Source organism: Zea mays, chromosome 9, assembly GCF_902167145.1.
Source record: "Zea mays cultivar B73 chromosome 9, Zm-B73-REFERENCE-NAM-5.0, whole genome shotgun sequence".
NCBI lineage: Eukaryota > Viridiplantae > Streptophyta > Magnoliopsida > Poales > Poaceae > Zea > Zea mays.
In genome coordinates this window covers 114,849,592-114,862,104 of record NC_050104.1, presented here as the reverse complement: position 1 = coordinate 114,862,104, position 12,513 = coordinate 114,849,592, and the positions used below count along the sequence as shown (strand labels likewise).

At 55.0% G+C, this 12,513-nt stretch overlaps 1 protein-coding gene across 1 annotated transcript; it reads left to right on the top strand.

Annotated features, from left to right (window-relative positions):
• Positions 1-1,183: 1,183 nt before the first annotated feature.
• Positions 1,184-5,743, top strand: LOC100284599 (zinc-binding protein). Its single transcript, NM_001398978.1, has 4 exons — positions 1,184-1,556; positions 4,077-4,151; positions 4,330-4,470; positions 4,822-5,743. The coding sequence occupies exons 1-4, from the start codon at positions 1,386-1,388 to the stop codon at positions 5,185-5,187; spliced, it is 753 nt and encodes a 250-aa protein (NP_001385907.1). The 5' UTR covers positions 1,184-1,385; the 3' UTR covers positions 5,188-5,743.
• The last annotated feature ends 6,770 nt before the right edge of the window (positions 5,744-12,513 follow it).

Below are 12,513 nucleotides of genomic sequence, written 5' to 3'. Positions count from 1 at the left end.
TCTTCCTCTTTTTTCTCTTCACTTTCTTCTTCCTTCATCTCCATTTCCCCTCTTATTCCTTCCTCTCCCTTCTTCCTTCTCGCTTCCTCTCTCTTTCTCCTCTTCTTTCTTCCTCTCCCTAACTCCCTCCTACTTGTATGCTGCCGACGCAGGGGTGTGTGTGGAGCCCACCCAATCCCCCTCGTGGATCCGCCACTGCTTTCAGGGTAGACGTTTTCTATCTCCTCCAGTTGACTGACGGGCCCAAATTGCTAGAGGCTTTTCCCTAGTGTGCTCCCCTGGTCCCAAGGACATCCTTGACAACTAGCTTTGAGTTCTAACGGCTATATGACATGGCGACACATATGGCATGGTCTGGTGGTACACTAGACCGCTCCGGTGCCACTAGCACTTGATAGCTCGAGTAGAGCTGTCACTAAAATAGCAGGCGTTGCAGAAATATATGAAGTTGGAGCCATATGGAGAGGGTCATTTGAGTAAAAATACGCTTCTATCTTCTAACATAACATTTATATTTGTAAGTATTGTGGAGAGCTAGCACGACTCTTTAACTGTAGTTAGCGAAAAATAAATAAATAGATAACAATAATATTTAAAGATCTAGTTGGAAGGACGGTTAGACAAGTTTTCGAACATTGTTTTTGTTTTTATTAAATACGAAAAGATAAAAATAATTAGAGCAGCAGCTACGTGCCGAGAAACGGTTGCCGACTCCTGCAAAAACCTGTTGATCTGGAATAAGGAAACGTACGCGTGCCTGCGTGCTTCGTCTCCGTGGCAACAGTACTTGCGGCGCTCGACGTTGCAAGTGCTGCCTTCGTTTCGCAGCGTGAACTGAAAGGCCGGTGGTGAAGTCGCCTGGTGACGAACGTACGAAAAGGAGATCGCGGCCGCGGAGAGAGAGAGAGAGAGGCCCCTCTCCAGCGGCGCGAAAACGACGGGGCCTTGGACGACCGCGACGCGACGGGCCCAAAGTGCTTCGTTCGCTAGCTTTGACCACCCAAACCCAACCCCAAATGGCTGCCTCCGTCGCTTCGCTCCCGTAAGCCCCGTCCCGTCCCGTGCCACGCCCTCCGACGCCGCGTGCCACCCCACTCCGGCTTGGCTCCATGCCCCCCCTCCATCGCTATCACTTCTCCTCCCCTCGCCTCTATATATAGCAGCGCGCTGCGGGGAACGGGGTACGCCTCCTCCACTCCCATCTAGCCAATAATCTCCTCCAGACCGACTCACTCGCCGCGGTGCGCTTGCCCGTCCGGCCGGCCGGCCGGCCCGCGTACGTACAGACACCGCTCCGTACGGAGGACCGGAGCGGGGGACGGATCGCTCGCCCGCCCGCCGGGAGAAGCATCTGGGAGCGAGGGAATTGCGGAGGCGAGATAGAGATGGGGATGAGGCCCGGGTGGGTGGGCGGGCTGGTGGAGGAGAGCTTCTTCGTGGGGTGCGCGGCGCACGAGGACCGGAAGAAGAACGAGAAGAACATCTTCTGCCTGGGCTGCTGCGCCAGCATCTGCCCGCACTGCGCCCCCGCGCACCGCCACCACCTCCTCCTCCAGGTACACACACCGTCTGCCAGCACCCTGTCGATCGCACGGTGGCGGGGAGGAAGAAGACGACGCCTAGGAACTTCGTCCTCGTCTTCTTCAGACCTCGAGCCGGCTAGCTCAGCTCCGGCGTACAGTGTGCTACGTGAGCTTTGTTGCTCAATTCTTCAGTGTTCCGTGGGTCACGGACGCTTGTACTTGCTCGACCGGATTAGGCCGAGTGGCTGGCTGGCTGCCTCCTAGCTACTACTAGCTCCGCTAGGTTGGCTGCCTGCTGTCGCTGCTTCTCAAAGGGAAAGGGGATCCGGATCCGTCTCCTCGCCGGCTCGCCTCCTCTTCCTTCCTTCTCCGTGCTAGTAGCACCCCTAGCTAGTGTAGGCTCAGCTTTGGGCGTAGTAATTACGGCATGGCTGCTTCGGTTGGGCTTAATTGCGTTGCGGCAGCATCAGTTTAGCACAGTCCCAAGGCCGCGGGCGACGCAATTAACGTCCCCGGCCGCTCTTAGGACGCCGCGCTCGCCCGTGTCGTTTTCTGTGCGCCTCTGGTTAATCTCAGCCCCCACACACACACCAAGCACAAGTTTGAATTGCGAGTTCCGGCCTCACGGATCGCCGCCGTACCACCAGCCTACCAGGGAAATTCACTGCATGCGATTTCGGATTCTTTTTCCCTCTTTCCTCGTGCGCCAGTGCCCCCCCTCCCGGCCTGTCGTTGCTGCTCTTGGTGGCAGTGGGCAGTGGCAGGAGAAGTAAAAGCCCCGAGCTCGATTGGGGAAGAGAGGAGGGGAGGGTAAAAAAGAAAAGTGGCGACCCCTGATGCGGCTTGGCCATACTCCCCGAACAAGCATGGTCGCACGACGAGCCTGGGTCCTTGTGGCTGAATTCCTCCGTCCGCCCAGCCGTGGGTTGGTGTGGCGCGTGCATGCATGATGCATGCGCTCCTTGGGTCTGCCCCTGGGACCTGCGCGGCCTCCTCCTGCAGTGCACGCTCTCCGGCCCCTTTTGTTGCCTCGCCTGCAAAGGCTGCTGCGGTGCTGCCCCCTTCTCGCCCGCTCTGGCGCCTTGACCTTTCCACGCCCTCCCCTCCGATCCTCCCCCCCCCCCCCCCCCCCCCCCCCCCCCCCCGATCGGCCGGCCGCTCTGATCCTTGCATGCACGACGACGAGCCCCGGTGGCGCCGTCCGGCCGAGCCTGCCTAGCTTTTTAACGGTGGTAATAGTGATCCCACTGTAGACCCCCTCGCTGCTCGCTGCCCGCTGCTGCTACGTACTACACGTATAGTACCTGCTCTGCAGTGCTTCTTAGCCTTGTGGCTGAGCTGAATGATTCCCCAACCACCGAGCGTCACTGGCACAAATGGGCAGGGTTATCCGGATGGTGTTGCCATGTATAGCAAAGCAAGCGCCTTCTTCACCGGTCACCACTCATTCACTCACTCACTCAGCCCTCTTCTCTCCCTCCTTCTCAGTCTCCCACTGCGGAGACGATCAGACGGGACGACGCTGGTTGGCTGATAAATGGATGGTCCTTCCTGGCCGCTGCCCGCCGGCCGGGTAAACACTAACGCAGTGCCAGTGCTGCTGTTCCTGCTGCCGCTGCGTCCTAGTCCTAGCCTAGCTACCGCTGGCTGGATGGTGGGTGTTACACTGTTACTACCCAGGAGGGGGGAGAGTTACCAGGTGCATGCACCCACGGTAAAAAAATAAAACGAAAGGCCGCCGCGCTCTCAATACTGTTGCCGCCTCCCAACAGTAGAGATCCCTGCTCGACCGCCTGCAGCGTGCGTGCTTGCTGCTACCGTCCAAGCCCGGGCCTTGATGGTGTGCCACTGTTCATCCATTCAGGCCACAGTTAGGTCGTCGACGTGGCCGCTTGCCTGTGCCTGCCGCTGCGGTGCTGCCTGCCCCTCCCTTCCCCCCCCCCCCCCCCCCCCCCCCTCCTCTCTCTCTCTCTTCGAGTGACCAACCCAGCGATCGAGCCGGCGCTCATTGCCACTCTCGCACCAGCCCACCACCCGTCCGTTCCTTGCCTGTTTATTTGTTTTTACCGCGGGGTTAAAATAATCCGGCCTGCGGTGCTTCCTGACCGTTGTGCCCTCGAGGCGACGCCTGGATTTTCCCCGGGGACAGGGGCGTTTCGGTCGCTGCGGCCACAGTGCACGGAGGCGCCCTCTTGGTCTCCCGCGGAAAGGATGGCGACGAGCCGCCGGTCAAAGCGTCGCAATTATTACCGGTGACTAGCCTAGCGGGCTCGTCAGACGCCCAGGCCTGTTTCCCGCCCCCCACCCCCCACTTCCCTTCCCGCTGGAATTATTACCGCGCACGCACCGCGTTGCTCACGTTATAAGTTGCGCAGCGCACAGCACAGCACGTTCACATGCACGCAGGAAGAACGGGTAAATTCGATTTACCCATCATTTTACGCAGCGTATATGTACTGTGACGGGCTGTACCGTAGTATTTATTGTATAACGATGTTACTAATGATCGTAGTGTTGTCTGTGTGTGACTGTGTGCTCGACTTGTTGGGCCAGGTGCGGAGGTACGTGTACAATGACGTGGTGCGCCTTGACGACCTCGAGAGGCTCATCGACTGCTCCTTCGTCCAGGTGATGCGCGGACCGTCACGTACCAGCTACTGTTTCTGCTGCCGGCGGCGGCTAGCTAAAGGGGGATAGTAGCATGCAGCGGTGGTGACCGGACGGACGGACGGCGCCGCGGCGTGCTCCGAATCGTTTTGAATTATTAAAAATCCTGACCCATCGTCGTTCTCATGCACGCATGCAGCCCTACACGATCAACAGTGCCAAGGTGATCTTCCTCAAGCCGCGGCCGCAGTCCAGGCCCTTCAAGGGCTCTGGCAACGTCTGCTTGGCCTGTGACAGGATCCTCCAGGAGCCCTTCCACTTCTGCTGCCTCTCCTGCAAGGTACACAGTGCTATTCTGCTGCTGCTACTACTACTGTATACCACCACCACCACCCATACAAGACTACACGCGTGCCACCAAAAATCTTCTACATATGCACATGCACGCGACAGCTGCTAAGCTAGCAGCGTGATCGGTTGACGGATTATTCAAGCGTGCGTGCGTGCGTGCCATAATCAGTCGCCTGGCACGTACGTTAGTAAGTTATTAATCAGCCGTACGTCGCTTCACTCGCAGTAGTACGTTTGCATGCACACGCACGCCCATGCACGCTTAGATTAGATACGGCCCCGTTTCCGTGGTTACTGTACGCTAAACCCAGCTGTGGGCTGCACGCACGCACGCATGCAGGTGGACCATGTGATGATGCAGGGCGGGGACCTGTCCAACATCCTCCTGTACGTGCCGGGCGGGCCGCCGGACCTGGGCTGCGGCTTCCCGCGCTTCGAGAACCTCCGCTTCGACGACGACCCCGGGCAGTACGGGCAGGCCACGCCCAGCTCCATCCTCGAAGACCCCGTCGAGCACGGGGGCAGCGCCAGCGCCAGCGGAGGATCCAGCAACGGCGGCTCGGCCAGGAACCACGCGCGGCGCGACGTCGACGTCCCGACGAGGAAGAAGAAGAGCGGCGGGGGCGGAGGAGGGTTCTTCCCTCAGATCGTCCTCTCGCTCGGCAACAGGCGGAAGGGCGCGCCCCATAGGGCGCCGCTCGCGTAACGGACCTGCATGCACAGATGTCGGACGGACTCCACCGCCGTCACGTCGCCTTGCCGCTATATATATATATATGTGTGTGTGTCCTGCCTGTTAATTATGTCGTTTATTACTACCACCCTTAGTTAGCAGTGTTGTTAGCAACATTGCTTAAGTGTAATCCTATGTAGAGAGTGAGAGTGAGAGAGAGACAGAGAGGTTGGCGGTGCTGGTTAGTGGTTGGTTGGTTGGTTGCCCTGAGAGGGATGGATGGCCTTTTTCCAGCTAGGGCCATGCATCTCCCCTGCAGTGTTTTGACGAGACTTGAGAGGGAGGAAGCTGGCTGGGGGAAGCAAAGGAACGCAAAGCTAGCTGCTGCCGGTAGCAACCAGCCCCTGTTGCAAGACCAGGTAGACACAGGCTCTCCTCGATCGTGGGTACCCCCGAGAGGGTATATTAGCCGGTGGCTACCAATTTTGTACTTGATGCAACTAGGGGGCCGTCAAGGTTGCTCGATGGCATGCGTGCTTACAGTGTTGTTAAGTCCATGACCAATATATATAATAGACGATGTTGTGCATTTGATTATGTTTTGAGGATCTCCTGACGTACTGACTGACTCCTGTGATTGAGAACCGTGCATGCATGCATGGATATGATGGGTGCATATGGGTAGGGTGAACATCTGTACTTGCGCGTTGTTCGTGGCTCTCCAACCATGTCATGCTCGTTGTCTGTTCACTCTTGGTGACCGGCATGGAGGCCCGGCGGCAGACGCGCTCCCATTTGAAAGTAGCCGGCTGCCGGTCAGGTTCAGCCGATGGATCTTGCATTGCTAGCCAGCTTGGTAGAGCTTTCTGACTGTATTTGCTGTACTGTAGGCAAACCAGATATTCATGCACACTCCGCAGGAGAAATACACGCACTACTATATACCTATCTACATTCTACACACGTACTGACGCAGCGGCGTACGTACGAGAAATACTTACGTGCCTATCGTCACCCATCAATCGGATGCATGCATGCCACTCTCTAGTACCTAACCCGAGTAGTAATTTGCAATATAGACTTCATTTAAGAGCAAATTTAATAATAGAGTTAATTGTTGGCCGTAAAAGGATCTTTGTAGCCTGTTATTTAGTTTAGTAGTTAGCTCTTCAATATTAATACAGAACGTCACTTGTCTCTCATACAAAACGTCTTTGTTATTATGTCGAAGCCATAAGTTTATAGTCTGCTTCTCTTATATATCTCTCTCCTATTTTTTCTCCTCCACTTGAGCATTTAGTTAGCTTATAACCCCCTTATTATGTTTGCTCTAAGAGCAGCGTTTTAATAGCGAGTTGGCGATCGTATTGATTAGAAAGACAACTATCGCTCGGTGCAAGGTAAAAGTTAAGAGTACATCACTTCCAAGACGACCTCTGCCTGCGCCCATTTTGCAACCTTTCTAGTGGCCGAAAGCAGCGTTTTTTGGGAATAGGGAAGTGTCGGCTTCTCGGTAGGGTAGGTAGGCCAGCTCACATCCGTCCGGATGGCGCTCGCTTGGAAGTTGAAATTGAAAGGAAACGACCATATACTAGTCTTTTACATCAAGCCCAGCTTCTGCATGCATTCTTTAGCCCATCGCTAACCTCGTCGTGGAGTAACTTTCCGACGTATTAGCAAAATTAGGATTAACGCCTATAGGACCGTCTCTATAATTTTAAAGGCCTTTCGACAAGTAAGATGACAGGGCCTTTAAACTTTTTTTATAGCAATTAGCACCCAGTAAATACACACACCTCCTCCGATTCTTAAGAGTTTGTTCGTTTTGGCCATATGTATTTGGTGAGATTGAGCCGGTTTAAATTCATAACAAATCAAAATCTATTCTAATCATACCCAATACACTCCAATGCATATGTAATATCATTAACCGAATTAACCGAACAAGACGTAACCGATTTCGATCCATCGCAGTGGAACGTTCCACTGTTCCCAAGCTATGCATACTACTGGCCGTATAGGGAGGCAACAGGGCAAGCTAAACCAATTGCCAGAGCCGAGAGCCGCTGACCGCCGTTGTGTTTTGGCGCGCCGGCTCTGTGTCTGTCTCCCTGTACGCATGCAGCATTGCAGCTCCACCCGGGGGGCACGCACAACGGCACAGGCTTGTCATCTCGAACGATCTGCCTGCTGCCTGCCCGAGATAACATCAGCTAGCACTAGCTGGAAACGCAGGAGTAGCTGAGCTCGTTGTCCAAGAAAGGATTCCGCGAGCTGTTGGTGTTCTCCACGTGATGGCCCATCCCTTAAAACTCCGATTTGCTTGTTGTGGGAGTATGTTTGGGATGAGGATGAAGCCTCATGAAATAATTCCATCTATTCAAGTCCTTATACCAGATTGAAAGGATCACATGGTATTTGGTGGGAAGAAAAGATGAAATCGTCTTAATTAGTTTTTTTATTTGGCTTAATCATACCCAACATTCGGACAAAATCAAATCCCTTGTGTTGCAAATTGAGCCCATCTGGGAACGACGATGTTATACTTTTTTCCAACTGTATTGGGTCCTACGTTTAGACCCACTCAGCTACCTAGCTAGTTGAGAAGAACCAGCTGACAACTAGTGACTGTTAGATTGATGGTAGGCAGTATATTAATTGACTTATTAACTAAGGATCTACTAAAAGAACAATAATCAAATTTAGCAACTACATGTGACCCAAACGAAACGGCAGTAGAGAGCAATATAGAGACAAATCCAAAATTGTAACGAGCTGTCGACGCTCTCGACTCCCTTGGGTTTGCACGAGTACATTGTGCTGCGTGCATAGTGCCCGTGGACAGCATCCGCTATTCATGGGAAAGAAGCTATTCTATGCCACTACCACTGGCTAGCTACTCCTACTCTTGGGCAGATCTTTATCTTCCATTTGGTCTTATCCTAGACATCTCTTCTTGTCTTGTCAACCTTAATTAAGCTGATTAGTATATATTTGTGTGTGCGCTCGCGTAAGAGACCGGAACAGTACTGTAGCACAGCACATGGCCTATGTGTGTGTGTGGCAAAAAAAAGTGTGCTCTGACAGATTAGACTATGACACTATACTGGGACCATTTTGCTATAGTTTAGCAACAGGGTCTTAATGGTGGAAAGGGCCAATATGTGCAGGCGAAGTGCTGAACGAGCAAATAAAAAGTTCAGCATGAAACGTGCGCTCTTTATAGGTGATGAATTATTGTCGAAAAGCGAACCAAATAAAAATAGTTTCCTGACAGAGGTCCACTCAAGTGCACAGTTACTTCACTTGATTAGAGAAGACGGTTCAGGCTTCTGTTCCTGCTTTAACATGCCTATCACTGCCCTTTTTTTTAACCGCCGCTAGAAAATTTACGGCGATGAAAACCTCTTTTCAGCAACTCCAAAAGAATACTAATTTTCCCCCAAAAAACTGATTGTTGGGGGCACACTAAAACTTTCCAGGGGTAAATTACCCTATTTACTCCAACAGTTCCCTCAAATAAAAGACTAAGGGCTAGTTTGGGAACACTAGTTTTCTATGGGATTTTCATTTTCCAAAAAAAATTAGTTTATTTTTTCTTTGGAAAATGAAAATCTCATAAGAAATTAGTGTTGCCAAACTAGCCCTAAAATAAAAACCGTACCAGCTAAAAGAAAGCCTAGGGCATGAATCGGCAGTACCCTGATGCGCATCTCAAGGCCGTCCGGGTGCTCGCCGGCACGGACGGCGATGAAGTGCGTGATGGTGCTCTGTAGGTGGCCCATGAGTCCACCTAGGCAATGGTGCTCCGTAGCTACATGGCCCATGAGTCCATGTACGGTCGGGACTCGGGAGCAGGTGCTCCAGCGCGAGGCAATTCGGGGATATTTTGTGTCACGCATATCTACACGACCATAGGCCTGTATGCGTGACAGAAAAAAACGGGGATAATACTCAACGTTTAGTATTATGATATTATGATGGGTATGCTTATGATTTTTTCTGTTGCGATGCCTCTCCTCCAAAGTCCAAACCTCCTTTTATAGTCCAAGTAGATGATGGTTACATGGTGGATACGAATAGGTTACATAACAAATCCAACCTATTAACCTAGTCGTATAATAATCTGTCGGTACCCTAAATCAGAGGTACCCCTTACTACAGTATGGAGACGCGGTACCCGTACGACGATCTCTAGCCGCACGGTAAACAACACCCGGCCCCATCGCGTGGACGGCTCAAGGGGCACCACGTGGCGGAAAATGTGATACATCCCAGGTTGTATCAGTTGGACCGGACCTCCGCAAGAAAGCACCGGACCCCTGTACGCATAACCCGGACCCCCGATTACGGTCCGGGACTACCAAGTAAGCATGCCAGGTCCCTTGGATGGGGTCCAGATCCCTCCGAGTAAGGTCCGGGCCACAATGAGGTCCCGGGACAGGGATACCCTGGCATAAGCAAGAGTCCGATACTGACACGTGTCAGGCCTTATCCTGTGCGCTTGCGCTCCCCGCTCAGGCGGAGACCCGTTGCTGCCGCATGGCTTGTAGCCTGTGACATAAGCCAGCGGGCGGAGCCTGACGTAAGGCCTCTAAGCCGCGTGGTCTCTGCATTTATTGCGGAGAGGACGCACCGCCTGCCCCCCTGCTGACAGGCGATGTGCCCCCTCAGCATTTAATGCGTCCTGTCCACTCCGCTGGCAGGCGACGCCAGGTGTCGGCGTTTCGACCCCGGGGGGTCCCTGGACCGACGAGTAAATTGTCGCTGCGTGTCCCAGCCCAGATGGGTCGACGCGAGACGGAACACAAAGGGGGGAAAACCAGAAAGGGGAAACCACGGCCTTCGTGTTGTCCTGCGCCCAGGGTGGATGCGCTTGCAGTAGGGGGTTACAAGCGTTCGCGTGGGAGAGAGAGAGAGCGAGAGCCTTGTGCGTCGGCCCGTTCTCCCGCGCGGCCAACCCTCTTGTACGAGAGCCCTGGGCCTTCCTTTTATAGACGTAAGGAGAGGGCCCGAGTGTACAATGGGGGGTGTAGCAATGTGCTAACGTGTCTAGCAGAGAGGAGCCAGAGCCCTAAGTACATGCCGTCGTGGCTATCGGAGAGGTTTTGGCGCCCTGTTCATGTGGTGTCGTGGCCGTCGGAGGAGCGCTCGAGCCCTGTGGAAGTACAACTGTCGGGGCTGTCGGATCCTTGCTGACGTCTCCTTGCTTCCGTAAGGGGCTGAGAGCCATCGTCGTCATGGAGCACGCGGGGTGCCATCATTACTTGTTTACCGGGGCGAGCCAGATGGGACGCCGGTCTTGTTCCCCGTAGCCTGAGCTAGCTAGGGGTAGGGTAATGATGGCCTCCCCTGTGATGTGGTCGGTCCGAGCCCGAGGTCGGGCGAGGCGGTGACTCCTCCGAGGTCGAGGCTGAGTCCGAGCCCCAGGGTCGGGCGAGGCGGAGACCGTCGTCCGAGGTCGAGGTAGAGTCCGAGCCCTGGGGTCGGGCGAGGCGGAGTCCGTCTTCTGAGGTCGAGGCTGAGTCCGAGCCTTGGGGTCGGGCGAGGCGGAGTTCGTCTTCCGAGGTCGAGGCTGAGTCCGAGCCCTGGGGTCGGGCGAGGTGGAGACCGTCGTCCGAGGTCGAGGTAGAGTCCGAGCCCTGGGGTCGGGCGAGGCGGAGTCCGTCTTCCGAGGTCGAGGCTGAGTCCGAGCCCTAGGGTCGGGCGAGGCAGAGTCCGTCGTCCGGCGTCGAGGTTGAGCCCGAGCTCTAGGGTCAGGCGAGGCAGAGCTTCCTATGGCGCCCGAGGCTGGACTTAGCTGCTGTCAGCCTCACTCTGTCGAGTGGCACAGCAGTCGGAGCAGGTCAGGCGACGCTGTTTTCCTGTTAGGTCGGTCAGTGGAGCGGCGAAGTGACTGCGGTCACTTCGGCCCTGTCGACTGAGGAGCGCGCGTCAGGATAAGGTGTCAGTCGATCCTTGCATAAAATGCTCCTGCGATACGGTCGGTTGGCGTGGTGATCCGGCCAAGGTTGCTTCTCCGCGAAGCCTGGGCTTCGGGCAAGCCGAAGGTGTGTCCGTTGCTTGAGGGGACCCTCGGGCGAGACGTGAATCCTCCTAGGTCGGATGCCTTTGCTCGAGGCTGGTCTCGGGCGAGGCGAGATCGTGTCTCTTGAGCGGGCGGAGCCTTGACCTGGAGCACGCCCATCAGGCCTTTGCAGCTTTGTGCTGATGGGGGTTACCAGCTGAGATTAGGAGTCTTGGGGGTACCCCTAATTATGGTCCCCGACAGTAGCCCCCGAGCCTCGAAGGGAGTGCTAGTACTCGCTTGGAGGCTTTTGTCGCACTTTTTTGCAAGGGGACCGACCTTTCTCGGTTGTGTTTCGTTCTGGTGGGTGCGCGCGAGCGCACCCGCCGGGTGTAGCCCCCGAGGCCTCGGAGGAGTGGTTTGACTCCTTCGAGGTCTTAGCGTGTTTCGTGATGCCTCGGCCGGTCTGGTTGTTCCCTCATGCGAACTGGTCGTTGCCCGGGTGCATAGTCAGGTTCCAAGTTCTCGGGCTAGTATGTTGATGCTGTCAACGGTTTGGTCGGAGCCGGGTTTGCGAGAGCAGCCCCCGAGCCTCCGCACAGAGCGAGAGGACGGTCAAGGACTGACTCGGCTTTTTTCATACGCCCCTGCGTCGCCTTTCCGCAAGGAGGAGGGGGGAAAGCGCCATGTTGCCCTCGGAGGGCGCCGAACATGGTGTCTCCAGTGAGTTGCTAACGGGTGATCCGAGTGGACGCCCGTGCCCTGTTCGATAAGGGTCGGCTAGTGGCCCAGAGGTGCGCTCCAAAAGTACCTGCAGGTGATTTTGAAAGGGAAATGTGCCTTTGGGCCATTTCTAAGTATTTTGGTGATTAAGTGCCAACACAAGTGCTTAAATGTAAATCAATGCCCATGGATGAACAAAGTGCAAATCTTCAACAAAGGTATGTTTCTAAGTCTTAGTACATTGGTTTTGTGCACTAATATATTTGTCTAAGTGTTAGAAACAGAAAGAAGAAGAGAAGAGAAGACTTGGCTGTGTGCAGCCAAGGGGCTGCTTCGGTCTAGGGCACCGGACTGTCCGGTGGTGCACCGGACAGTGTCCGGTGCGCCAGGCCGCCTCGGCCGAAGAGGCCGCTCTCGGGTTTTTCTTCGGCGACTTCGGCTAAAATTCACCGGACTGTCCGGTGTGCACCGGACTGTCCGGTGAGCCAATGGTCGGCTGGGCCAACGGTCGGCCGCGTGATCGGCGCGCGACACGTGGCCGAGCCAACGGTCGGAGGGAAGCACCGGACTATCCGGTGTGCACCGGACTGTCCGGTGCGCCAGATCTGCAACGGTCGGCAACGGTCGGC

Bases quoted from the DNA above. Each gene is read 5' to 3' on its own strand.
- LOC100284599 (NM_001398978.1), top strand. From the start codon at position 1,386: ATGGGGATGAGGCCCGGGTGGGTGGGCGGGCTGGTGGAGGAGAGCTTC. The intron at 1,557-4,076 runs GTACACACACCG...TTGTTGGGCCAG, and splicing joins GCCACCACCTCCTCCTCCAG to GTGCGGAGGTACGTGTACAA. The intron at 4,152-4,329 runs GTGATGCGCGGA...GCACGCATGCAG, and splicing joins TCGACTGCTCCTTCGTCCAG to CCCTACACGATCAACAGTGC.